The 13,295-nt window shown below is 36.2% G+C and overlaps 2 protein-coding genes across 10 annotated transcripts in view; one reads left to right on the top strand and one right to left on the bottom strand.

The window, feature by feature from the left end:
* The window catches only part of LOC147843209 (uncharacterized), a 527,423-nt gene that overhangs the window by 307,345 nt on the left and 206,783 nt on the right, over nucleotides 1-13,295 (top strand). The window lies entirely within an intron of this gene.
* pde5ab (phosphodiesterase 5A, cGMP-specific, b) overlaps nucleotides 1-13,295 on the bottom strand; it is a 109,654-nt gene that overhangs the window by 7,518 nt on the left and 88,841 nt on the right. For 7 of the 9 annotated variants that reach the window (XM_087259345.1, XM_087259343.1, XM_087259344.1 and 4 more), the window contains 6 exon segments: nucleotides 11,267-11,392; nucleotides 6,244-6,338; nucleotides 6,082-6,169; nucleotides 2,223-2,323; nucleotides 2,015-2,092; nucleotides 1,853-1,916 (listed from right to left, as the gene is read on the bottom strand). In XM_087259345.1, coding sequence (XP_087115471.1) covers nucleotides 1,853-1,916; nucleotides 2,015-2,092; nucleotides 2,223-2,323; nucleotides 6,082-6,169; nucleotides 6,244-6,338; nucleotides 11,267-11,392 — 552 coding nt within the window. 9 annotated transcript variants of the gene reach the window in all.

Genomic DNA, 13,295 nt, shown 5'->3' with positions numbered 1-13,295 from the left:
AAATCATGTTTCAGTTCTCTCCGGAGCATTTGGGATGAATGTTGGACAGATTCTGTCTAGAGGATGTTATAAAAAACATTTTATATCGAGTTATTAACGGAGAAATTTATATATGTGGTTTTATATTATGGATGTGTGCGCTCCCTGCGCTCCGGGTCCCTCCGTTGGTGGCAAGACCACTGGATTTCGATGCCAGTCGGTCGGCGAGTAAATGAATATGATGAATGAAAACACACAGGCATGTGCGTATAGACATGTGTTGTACTGCTGTACAGTAACGTGTCATTTGTTTGTTTTGGTTGTCCTAATTTTAATAGTTTCGTGATGATGTGATGGTGTGCTTTATCTGCATGATTCTCTCTGAAGTGGGCGGTTTGAGTGACGTTCGATTCAGAGGATGTTCTGGGGGCGGGGTTTGCGTGACGCGCTGCGAGCTACTAGCCCCACAGTAGAAACGCGACATGATTTCGGCCTCACTGCTCAACCTCCCGGGCGATTGGCCCGGCCTGGCCCGATATAAGCCCTGGCTCGCACTGGCCTGATAGTGGAAATGCGGCTATTGTGTAAGTGTTTGAACCCACACAGACACATAACTTGCTCTTCAGCTGGTCTATAGCCCAGTCTATTTTAGTTCCTCAAAATAACAACGCACCATCAATGTGCCTTAAAGGCTGATTAATACTTCTGCGTCAATCGCACACGTATGCTACGGCACAGCCTACGCGTTGACGCATAGCCCTACGCCGTGGCCGTCGCTGACGTGCACCTCTCAAAAAATGTAACTACACGTCGCACCGACACGTAGCGCAAGCTCTGTGATTGGTCGGCTTGGTAGCGCTGATGAGTCTGGGCGGCACCGAGAGCGGCGCGAGCCCGATGGAGCGATTGTTTACAAGTGTGGAGTCCCGTAAAGTTGTTGCACGTCCGCCGGTTCCTGCCGCAAATTGAGTGAGTTTGAGCCACTTGAACATTCAGAAAGCGTTCAGAAAAAACAAAACACGAGCGAAGAAACTCGACACAGAGGAACATTAACACATCACTGCCAACTAGTGTTAATGCAGACCAACAGAGAGCACAGAAGTATAAATGTATAAACCAGGCTTAACACACCTCCTTTGTAGACCAGCATGACCATGAGTCCGCAAAGTGACTCAACTGGATTAGCTATTGAAACAACGTGGTGCAAAACGTGAAAATTAAAGTTGCGCTGGTCTAAATATAGCAACAAATCATGCCAAACAAGTCTTGCGCATTATTTTGCCGGTGTGTATGATAAAGCCAAATGTTTTTGCTTCTGTTTACTGCAGGGAATACCACATTATGCCATTAGAGTCAGCCATACAACATGCATTGTATTGCCCATAGTAAACATGATGCCGGATGTGATGCAGAGAAAACAAAGTCATGTTCAAAGTAGTGTTTTTGGAGCTTTGATTGATTACACTTGGACCACTGAAGGCACACTGAATATTTTGATTGTGTTTTTGGTTTCGTTTTCTGAAATTTGAACATCTTGTTTGCTGTATATGGAGGATGAGAGAGCTCTCGAATTTCATCTAATACATTTTAATTTGTGTTCTGAAAAAAAAAAAAAAAAAACTAAGATCTCAGGACACTGGAACAACACGAGGGTGAGTAATTAATAACAGAATTTTCATTTCTCAGTAAACTAGTAGCTGGATGTCAAAATACATATAAACTGATATTCACTGAATAATGCTCAATTTAATGAAATATAAAGTGTTTTAGAAGAATATAAATAGAAATGTATATAGTTTTGTTTTATTATAAGTTATAAAGTTTTTTTATTACTATAATTATAAATGTAGTATATAAACATGTGTAGCTTTACCTTCTTCTGAACTGGCCATGGTTTTGTAATGGCAGATATATCGCATGCTGTCATCAGCATCGACCTACAGAAAATCATAACACCATAATTAGGAAATATATATATATATATATATGCAGTGAGCTAAACAATAGCACATTACGTTATTGACCGAATGCTCACCTTAATAGATCCCTGTGGCAATCGTCTTCCCATTCAAACTGACTGTTCTTAGCTAGCTCGAAGAATTCTGTTCTTTTTCTGCAGACAGACAGCATTATGAACAGACAACAGAAAATGGATCATAATCAGCTCCAGTGTGCTCAAATAAAAAATCTCTTTTCAGGCTCTCTCAAAGAGCTTCCGGCTGAGCTTGACATCTGGTACCTACTTCATGTACACAGCCAGGTCAGTGGCCAAAATAGCCTTCTCAATCATCTTCAGTGTCGTCTTGTACTCATCCAGGGAAAGACCGCTCAGAATCTGATTACCCTGAGAGAGAAAGATATTCTGTCTATATTATTATGTAAATGAAGACAGGGGCAATATGACCATAAAACACTACAGGTTATTTTCATGTTGGCCTTTTAAATAAACGATGTGGTTTCTTGCTGTGAAACATGAATTAGGTCAACATTATGTCAGCAGATGGGGCTTTTAAATTGACACCATTATGATGGATAGATTTTAGATCAAGACTATAGATTATATTGATCTGGCCATATAATGTTTCTTTGCATGACACATTGATGTTACACTACAGAATAACTTTGTCTGCATTTTGTAGGAAGTTGAGGATTAACTCTTTATTTAAAGTGTTAATTCATCCACAAAATCTGTTATTAATCACTTACCCAAATGTTTTCCATATCACAAGACTCTTTGTTCATCTTCATAAAAGATATTAAGATATTTTAGATGACGATATACACTCACTGGCCACTTTATTAGGTACACCTTACCAGGTTGGACCCACCTTTTGCCTTCAGAACTGCTTTAAATCTCGTGGCATAGATTCACCATATCTCAATCTAAGAGAGCACCTTTGGGATGTAGTGGAACGTGAGATTCATAACATGGATGTGCAGCTGACAAATCTGCAGCAACTGCGTGATGCTCAAGTCAATATGAACCAAAAATCTCTGAACAATATTTTCAGTACCTTGTTGAATCTATGCCATGAAGGATAAAGGCAGTTCTGAAGGCAAAAGGGGGCCCAACCTGAAACCAGTAAGGTGTATCTAATAAAGTGGCCAGTGAGTGTACATCTATTTGGGACTGTTATTTTGAGTATTGCTAATGTAATGGACATGAAGTAACTTATCTAATCACAGTTCCTCCAAACACAGGAAATACGAATTATACATTTGTTCAACATAAAACTCAGAAGCAAACTAGGTTACCCTGGGTCAAAGTTCACTAAAATTTACAACCTTTCCAAAAAAAGGTAAAAGAGAGCTTTTTATTCTATGGACAAATCCTAGGGTTGTACACGGACAAGAAAAAACATTTCTGGAGAACCTGATATACAAAGAACAATTAAATACATGGCACATATATTGACGGTATTAAAGAAATAGCATGTCTCTTTAAAAATACATAGTTGATCACTCTTGCCTGTACAGTAAAGTAGTTTAATACTTGAGATAGGTCAGTATTCAAATTCCCATCCTTTAGTAGTACAAGCAATGTTTTTTTTTAACAAAAGCTACATTGCAGGGCAAATCATCACCTTGGAATTATAAGGTTCTATCTGCGCTCTGAACAATTTTGAGATATTGAGCTTTGTATTCCATATAGTAAACAAAATGTGTGTAACAATTGTTTTTTTAAAATAAAAAGTCTTAAAATGTAAACAACTTACAAAAAAAAACATCCCATAATGTAAATAAGTTGTTATTTAATAAGAATGTCAATAACTCAATTTTGACAAAAATGTCAGAGAGAACCTTATACTTCCAAGATGATGAAGTGATGAACACTGATGATGTCAGAATGTTGCCATGACAATGAGAAAAGCAAGGCGTTCTTATTGAATTTGCTGAATGTGAGAGATGATGATTATTCCCTAATATAAATGTGCACTAAAGAGTTTTTTTTTCTGTGCAAAATCATAATGCTTATATATGAAATCTGAATTTCTAATGCAGGAGTAAATAACTCTTATCAGGAGTAGAGTCAGAGATCATCACATTACAGGTTTACTATTGAAGTTATTTATTAATACTATTAACAAAATGACACTTCCGCTGAACTGCTATGCTATTATAAATTTACCACATTTAAGAGCTGGTTTGTTAAATATTAATGCTCTCCTCAGCTTGACTGAGATATGATATAAAGTGGGTTTCACACCAGACATAAGTTATTTTACCAGGGGAGTTTGTTTTCAAGGGAGTTTCAGTGTTTGCCTGCTGCTCCTGACAGCGCTTGCATTTAAACGGCCTTTCATTTTGTTATTTGCTTGAAAAACTAAATGAATGCCTCACAAAACTGGTTATTATTAACAATAATTTGCTAATTAATAATATTATCAAATTTTTCACTATTTGATTTATATTTGATAATTATAAATGTTTTCTATTTTACTAAAGTACGTGTACAAGCATACAAAATCTCATAACATAAACTTCAAATTTTAAACAGGCAGGCAAAATTAGTAAAAAAAAAAACATTTGCAAAGCCGACTTTAGAAAATGAGTGCTTTACAATAAATACTTTGAATAGGGTTACCTTTAAAAAGTGTATTTTAAACTTAAGCTGAGCAGAAATCCCTAAAATTTCTTTAAAATCTAGGCTTTAAACTTCCTGTTTGGTCTTCAATTAATCAATTATAGAAGGTTGGCATGTTTTTTTTGTTTTTTTTTTGCTATACTCAGATATACTGTCTAGTGAAAGCCAGCACTAATATTTCATCGCTCCAGATTATTTATTGTCATTTTGATAAAAAGGGAAATGCATTAATTTAAAAGTTTGCTTTCTAACATGACACGTAATTTCTGCATGCTTATAACAACTGTCATTGTTTCAGTTCGACTTAAACCATGTATTTTCTAGAGGTGGATACCTCTCAGTGGTGGACATTTTGATAACTCGGTGTGTAGGTTATTTGATTTGGTTGGATGCGGTCTTGGTTATGAAAGGAAAGGATTGCGTAGGCGGCCGACGCAGCGGTTCAGTTACGAATCCATTTAACATGGTTCCGCCTATCCCGGCTTTTCTTCATAACAAATTTATTTGTTGTTCTACGATGCACTTAGTTAACTTACCTTTTACTAGATCGTTATCGTGGTAGAGCTAAAATAAGGAATTGTGCTGGCAAAAGAGAACTTTCCCGTGTAAAAAACTAAAAAAAAAAATGTTCCCCCAATTTCTGTTTAACGGGAGAGAAGATTTTTTTTCCATCACATTTATAAACATAATAGTTTTAATAACTCATTTCTAATAACTGATTTATTAGGTTATTAATTAGGTTAACTAGGCAGGTTAGGGTAATTAGGCAAGTTATTGTATAACAGTGGTTTGTTCTGGAGACTATAAAAACAAAAATTAGCTTAAGGGGCAAATAATTTTGTCCCTAAAATGGTTTTTTTTTTTTAAAAATTAAAAACTGCTTTTATTCTAGCCAAAATAAAACAAATAAGACTTTCTCCAGAAGAAAAAATATTATCAGTCATACTCTGAACATATCTTTGCCCTGTTAAACATCATTTAGGAAATATTTAAAAAACAAGAAACAATTCAAAGGGGGACAAATAATTCTGACTTCAACTGTATATATATTGTCTACAGAACCAACCATCATTACACATTAACTTGCCTAATTACTCTAACCTGCCTAGTTAACTTAATTAACCTAGTTAAGCCTTTAAATGTCACTTTAATCTGTTTAGAAGTGTCCTGAAAAATATCTAGTCAAATATTATTTACTGTCATCATGGAAAAGATAAAATAAATCAGTTATTAGAAATGAGTTATTAAAACTATTATGTTTAGAAATGTGTTGAAAGAATCTCCCCATTAAACAGAAATTTGGGAAACAAATAAATAGGGGGCTAATAATTCTGACTTCAACTGTATATAGTCTTGGTAATGTAGGTCAGTACATTCATGGATTTTGTAGATGCTGTCAATGATTTTCTATTAAAACAAAATATTTAATCTACCCAGTCTTTTGTTTATTAGATACTATTATTTTCCCTAACATTGCATAATCAGTAAATCTATCAGTCTGTCTATAAACTACTTACAGGGCTGTTGAGAATCATGAGACACTGGTCAAAGTGGTGATGCTCCATTGTGGAGTGGCAGTACAGTTGGGCCAGTGGATGGTCACTTCTGTTGAAACAAGAGGTTTATTTTTACATACAGAAATAACACATCTGGCACATCAAACTAGTGTCAGCACAAACCTTTTTATGTAAGAGTTGTTGACCCCTCGGTGGTCCAAATCATGACTCAATGTTGCAATCATTAAAGCTAAAGTCTCCAAATCACTCAGATTATTCTGTTAATTAAAACACAATATTTTGGTTAAACATATGCCGGAACAGCCATTACACCAAATCCTCTGATAAATTGAACACATTTATAAATTATTATAAGACAAGACTGCAAAGAGGATAATGGTAAAACTCTATTTTAAGGTGTCCTTGTTGCATTTGTTCCATGTAATTACCATAGTTACAACTAATTAAACATAATTACATGCAATTCAATCTAAACATCACCGACATTCTAATTACAACCATATAGTAAGCACAAGAGTAAGACAGGGGTGTTCATAAGACTGTCATGAAACTTTTAAAATCATGACATGGATGTCATGAATGCGATTTTTTGCATGCTTATGACAATGATGCTTAAAAAGTATAATTTGTTCAGTTATGCCATTTTAGATGACAGCTTGACAAACAAATACATCATAACCAGTCTTCATCTTTGTCATGACAACTTAATATTACCAAGACAACATACCTTGTCATAAATCTGTCATAAACAGGATTGTCATGATGCGTTATAATTGTGTCATGAATATTTTTCGAATCACATTTTCAGTGGATAATTTTAACAGCGTCATTAATATTGCATAATAATTTTTTTTTATAAAATAAAAATAATGACGGTGTTATAAAATTCATCATATATATATATATATATATATATATATATATATATATATATATATATGTATATATATATATATATATATATATATATATATATATATATATATATATATATATATATATATATTCATATTTCTAATGGTCCTATGAAAACCATTTTTATGACTGATTTATGACAAGTTTTGTTGTCTAGTCATTGCAAGTTGTCATGAAAAAAGACATAAACAGGTTGTGATGTATTTGTTTGTCAAGTTGTCATAACAAGCAATGCCATTTTTGCATTTAAATGTCATAACCGAAGGGATGAGACTAAGGGCTCTTTTTTAACAATCTAGGCGCAAAAGCATTAAGGGCGTGTCCAGCGCATGGTCTTACTCTCTTAATGAGTTATGGGTTTGTTTTGAGTATAGGGTTGTAACAATATACCGGTATGACGGTCTACCACGATTTGAACGTGCACGATTATCATACCATGAACAATTGCATATCAACGGTTTTAACCCTTGAAGACCGAGACAGCCGCCCGCGGCTAAAAATAAGTATTGCTCTTAAATGTTTAATAACTTTTGATCCGCTGATCCAATTCATACAATTCAAAGATTGGCATAAAGAAGAGAATCTCAGCTTTCCAGTGCTGTATCACATAACTTTCAGAGGCTCCGGAATCAGTGCGGTTACGTCATCAACATTTGACAACGCTGATTTGACAAAGAAACGCTCGTCACTGTGTCTCCGGACAAATCAGATATGATACATTGATGCATTGTCCCTCCTCTATGCCCAGATTGGTTCAAACTCGCTATATCACAACCAAAAAGCATAGGTTTCGCTTTTGTTTGTGGACCAAGCTTTTTGAACAACACGGAATGAGAGATAGGCATACATTTATGCGCGGCTAAATAAAACGCAAAAAAAAAAAGTTTTGCATGAAATAATTCTCATACTAAGTACTTCTGCATGCACAGCAGCACAGAAAAATTACAAAATAGTGACACAGCAAAGACGAACTGCTGCTCTTGCTGTTTTCAAAAGACGCAAATGAAGGTGCAGCTGTTTGTCTGCATTGCAGACAACCATATCCATATCCATAGACAACCATATCCATGCTGGCACATAAAACCTAAGGATGTTCCATATTGAATCTAGTTTCGTTATTTAACTATTTATAGTATAGTAAATATTTATATCTATTTTTTACTGAGGATTTGCACCATGTTTATTTGGACTTTATTTGGACTTTGACACATTATTTATTATTTTCTTATTTTTATTTGTTCATTGTAAGTGGTGTTGTTTATAGTAACTAAAAATATATTATTTGGAAAAAGTCAAATTTGCTTCACTGTTCTATCATTTTGTAACATTTGTAACATACCGTATACCGCGAAACCGTCAAACTGTGGTATTGTTTTAGACGATTATCATACCGTGAAAAATTCATACCGTTACAACCCTATTTAAGTATAACGTGCATTAAACCAATCAGAATCTCATCTCACATTCTCTTTAAGAGTCAGTTGCGTCGTGCCATGACACATTTTCTATTTACATGGGAAACGAGCCTCCTCCATTGAGCCTCTTTACTTTTACTCTTTACTTTACTCCTTTACTTTCACGCATAAGGAAACAATGTTGTATGCACTCCACTGAAGACATCCATTAGTCTACACATTTAATTTTGTTTAGTAAGTGCAAGGATTTGTTTTAAAACTATTTTCAAATTCAGTTCTAATTTTCAGCAAACGAATAAATGAACAATAATAATGAAATGTGGTAAAAAAAACTGAGCTATTTCCAAACATAAGTCCTATTCTTATGCCCCAAATGGTGATATATACATCTCCAAAACCCAACAGGCGGACAAATCTAAGCTTGTTTTTATTAAAACAAATATAAATACGCATAAAATAAATAATACTGCTAATAATAATAATAATAACATTATACAAATGCAAATTGTCATAAATAAACTGAAAAAGCCCCCGAACATGAAGGGGGCATGGAGGCAGAGGTTTTTATATTTATGTAGTAAATACTAATTTTTGTAATATTTGAATCCTTTAATTTTTATCATATGTAAAGATAGTTGTGTATTGCTGTACATCCTGTGTATTGAACAATGTGCAAGCGTTTGAAACCACATAGGCGCATAACTAACTCATTCTGCTCTGGTCAATGGCGCAGTTTCAAAATAGCAATGCGCCAACAATGTGCCTTAACACACCACCTTTATAGACCAGCACACCCATGAGTCCACAAAGTGTCGCAAACGGATTTGCTATTTAAACGATGGGGTGCAAAACGTGAAAATTACTGTTTCGCTGTTCTGAAAATAGCAATAAATCATTTTCTACACATCTTGCGCCGGGTGTATGATAGGGCCCTTAATGACAGTTGTTATAAGTATGCACAAAATCTCATACACATTCATGACACATGTCATGCCATGATTATAAAGCTTTAATGGCAGTCTTATGAACACCCCATCAAGTAAACTGTTACCAGTATGGGTAACACGTTAATATTACTCAGCAGATACATAAATTGTTACACTGTAACAAGAACACTTTAAAATAATGTGTTCCCCAAAAAATCCATGCAATCCAAAAACAAATTCACATATGTATATCTAATTAGAAGTCATCTGGAATGCCAAAACAAGGCTTTACTTATGCACTTACCAGCCTCTTTATTAGGTACACCTGTCTAACTACACATTAACACAAATGGTCAAGACGATCTGCTGCAGTTCAAACCGAGCATCAGAATGTGGAAGAAAGGTGATTTAAGTGATTTTGAACGTTGGTTTGAACATGGTTGTTGGTGCCAGACGGGTATTTCAGAAGCTGCTGATCTACTGGGATTTTCACGCACAACCATCTCTAGGATTTACTGAGAATGGTCTGACCAAGAGAAAAAGGCAACAGAAACTCAAATAACCACTCGTTGCAACTGAGGTATGCAGAAGAGCATCTCTGAATGCACAACACACCCAATCTTGAGGCGGATGAGCTACAGCAGCAGAAGATCACACCGGGTGCCACTTCTGTCAGCCAAGAACAGGAAACTGAGGCTACAATTCGTACAGGCTATCAAAATTGGACAATAGAAAATTGGAAAAACTTTGCCTGGTCTGATGAGTCTCGATTTCTTCTGCAGGATTTGGATGGTAAAGTCAGAATTTGGCGTCAATAACATGAAAGCATGGATCCATCCTGCCTTGTATCAATGGTTAAGGCTGCTGGTGGTGGTGTAATGGTGTAATGGTGTAGGGGATATTTTCTTGGCACACTTTGGGCCTATTAGTACCAATTGAGCATTGTGTCAATGTCACAGCCTACCTGAGTATTGTTTCTGACCATGTCCATCCCTTTATGGCCAGTGTACCCATCTTCTGATGGCTACTTCCAACAGGATAACGCGCCATATCATAAACCATGAATCATCTCAGACTAGTTTCTTGAACATGACAATGAGTTCAATGTACTCAAATGGCCTCAGTCACCAGTTCTCAATCCAATAAAGCACCTTTGGTATATGGTGGAATGGGAGATTCGCATCATGGATGTGCCGCAAACAAATCTGCAGCAACTACGTGATGCTATCACAGATCAAAATCTCTGAGGAATATTTCCAGTACAATATTGAATCTGTCATGAAGGATTAAAGCAGTTCTGAAAGCAAAAGTGGGTTCAATTTGGTACTTGTAAGGTGTACCTAATAAAGTGGCCGGTGAGTGTAGTTCTCAATTCATAAAACACTAGCCGTAAACAAAAACATTCACAGTGATCATTTGTAGTTGCAAGTAATTGCAAAAGTTGATAACATTAACATAGTCAATGTTAGAGTTTACTATTAAAAAATGAATAAAATACAAACAGAAAGCATGCATTTTCTAGCAGCCTAAGCAGGTGTATGAATGCAAATGATTAACTACCACTGTAAACAACAGAAGACATTTATAGTGTAATGCACAATAAAACTGTTCTGCCAGTTTCATTTTTACTTATAACTATAAAACGATCTCTCCTTAAAAGAGAACAGTCTAAGGCTCTTTTGTTTTCAAATATACAATTTCTCTAAAATGAAGGTAAACAAAATGTTTTTTTTATCCAAGTATTAATACATTAAAGTGATAAAATTGTACCTAGTTGTTTTCTGTCCTAGTTACTGTTTAGTTACAGGGAACATACACAATGTGTTAATAGGTGTCAGCATGGTTACTTATTTGTGAACTGAAGGTGAAGTCGTACGCCATAAGCTTGCTGAAGTGACCCTTGGGTTTGTGATATTTGTTATCACTGACCTGAACACGGCCAGACTTCAGCACAGCAAACATGCACTGGGAGGTGTTGAAGGCATGTCTCCAGTTGTGGTAGACCACATTCTTTCTGTAGTTCTTCTTGACACTTAAGATCCACTGACACAAACTCTGCAAATGGGAAAATGTTAACCAGTTAATTTTATAGGTATAAAAAATTATGATTGAAGAAATACAGTTGTGCAGGGAGTTCTACAATCCCAAATCAGAAAAAGTTGGGACAATATGGAAAAGGCAAAAAAAAAAAAAAAAAGAAAGTGGTGATTTCTAAACAATACAACAAACATTATTTATTGTGTTCCTTGTGATTTTTTCAAAATACACATGCATTCCAATTTTGGTTCCTGAAACAACCTTTTTAAAAAAGGTTGGAACAGCATATACCACTTTGTAATGCTTCTATTCCTTTTCACAACACTTAAAAGATGTTTAGGGACTGAAGACACCCAGTAATGTAATGTTTCAGGTTAATTTTATTACATTCTTCCTGGTATAGTGGCATCCATTTCTCCCCAAAAATATCATTAATACTGATTCATCTGACCACAAGACATGTTACCACTGTGTGATGGTTCATCCCAGATGCCTCCGAGCCCAGAAAAGTCGACGGCGCTTCTGAACACTCTTAACATAGGGCTTATTGGCACAGTACAGTTTTAACTGGCATTTCTGGATGTAACTAAGTGTTGTGGTAATTGACAAAGGTTTGCCAATGTAGTCCTGAACTCATGTGGTGATAATCGCTTATAGATGCATGCCGATTCTTAATGAAGTGCCACCTCAGTGATCGGAGATGACGGTTGTTCAGCTTAGTGCCTTGGTCCTTTACAACCTGATATTTCTCCAGATTCCTTGAATATTTTAATGATGTTCTGCCATGTTGTAGGTGAAGTATCCAAATGGTAAACTGGTGATCCTCGGCCCATTTTTGCTTCTAACGAACTAGACCTTTCTTGGATGGTGCTTTTGTACCAAATTATAATTACCAATCACCTGTTGACATCACCTGTTTTAAATCACTTGATTATTTATCCAATTTACCCGATTACTAGCCCTAAATTGCTCCTGTCCCAACTGTTTTTGGAATGTGTTGCAGGTCTGAATGACAGGAAAGGATGTATATTTGTGTAACGAGGAGACTGACACGGAGGGATCCATTATGCAGTATTTATTAGTCACACTTTCACTCAAACATTCAATACGCTCAAAGAAGCGAACACACAACAACAATAGTAATAAAGGTCTTAAAGCTGGCGGCTGACAGACACAGAGTGATTTACCAGGCATGGGTCAGAGGCAGGTGGCGTGATTCAGATTCCGTGTATCAGGCTTGGGTCAGGTGCAGGCAGCGAGTATCAGAGTCCATGTAACAGGCTTGGGTCGTGGGCAGGTAGAAGGCAAAGCAGAGTCATAAACGGGCTGGAGTAATACACAGGAGATCAGGCAGGATATAACGCTCAGTAATGCTGGCCGGGGCTGAACAAGACTTCGCAAAGACTGAGTGTTTGAGTGCAGCTTATAAAGGGTGCGTGGGTCATTAACGGGATTCAGTTCAGGTGTGCTGGATCAGTGTAAGTGGATGATGTAATGCTTAGAAGTCCGGAGATGGTGGCCTCTGTTGGCCAGTGAGGGGAGTGACTGGGACCGAGTCGGTGACAATTTGCAAATGAAATGAAATTGACCAGACAAAACATGACATTTTTTTGTGTTCACATTGTTTGCAATGAAATACAAGTGAAAGTAAATTTGGAAATCACTACTTTCTTTTTTTATTTGCATTTTCCATACTGTCCATTTTTTTCTGATTTGGGTTTGTAATATTGTTTAGCCCAACCCTGGAAACAATCAAGAAATGCGCGGAAACAAGAGATGCGCGGATGGGCTATTATTTCATCCGCAACCGCATGACAAAATTCATCATCCGTCCACCATCCATCCGCACTAACATTTTTGACCAATTTTTAAAACCGCACCCGTCGCCATCTGCTGATTGGGCTCTTTATTTGAATGGCTT

The sequence above is a fragment of the Danio rerio genome, chromosome 7 (assembly GCF_052040795.2).
Source record: "Danio rerio strain M-AB ecotype USA chromosome 7, GRCz13ab, whole genome shotgun sequence".
NCBI lineage: Eukaryota > Metazoa > Chordata > Actinopteri > Cypriniformes > Danionidae > Danio > Danio rerio.
This window is presented reverse-complemented; position numbering and strand designations above follow the sequence as displayed.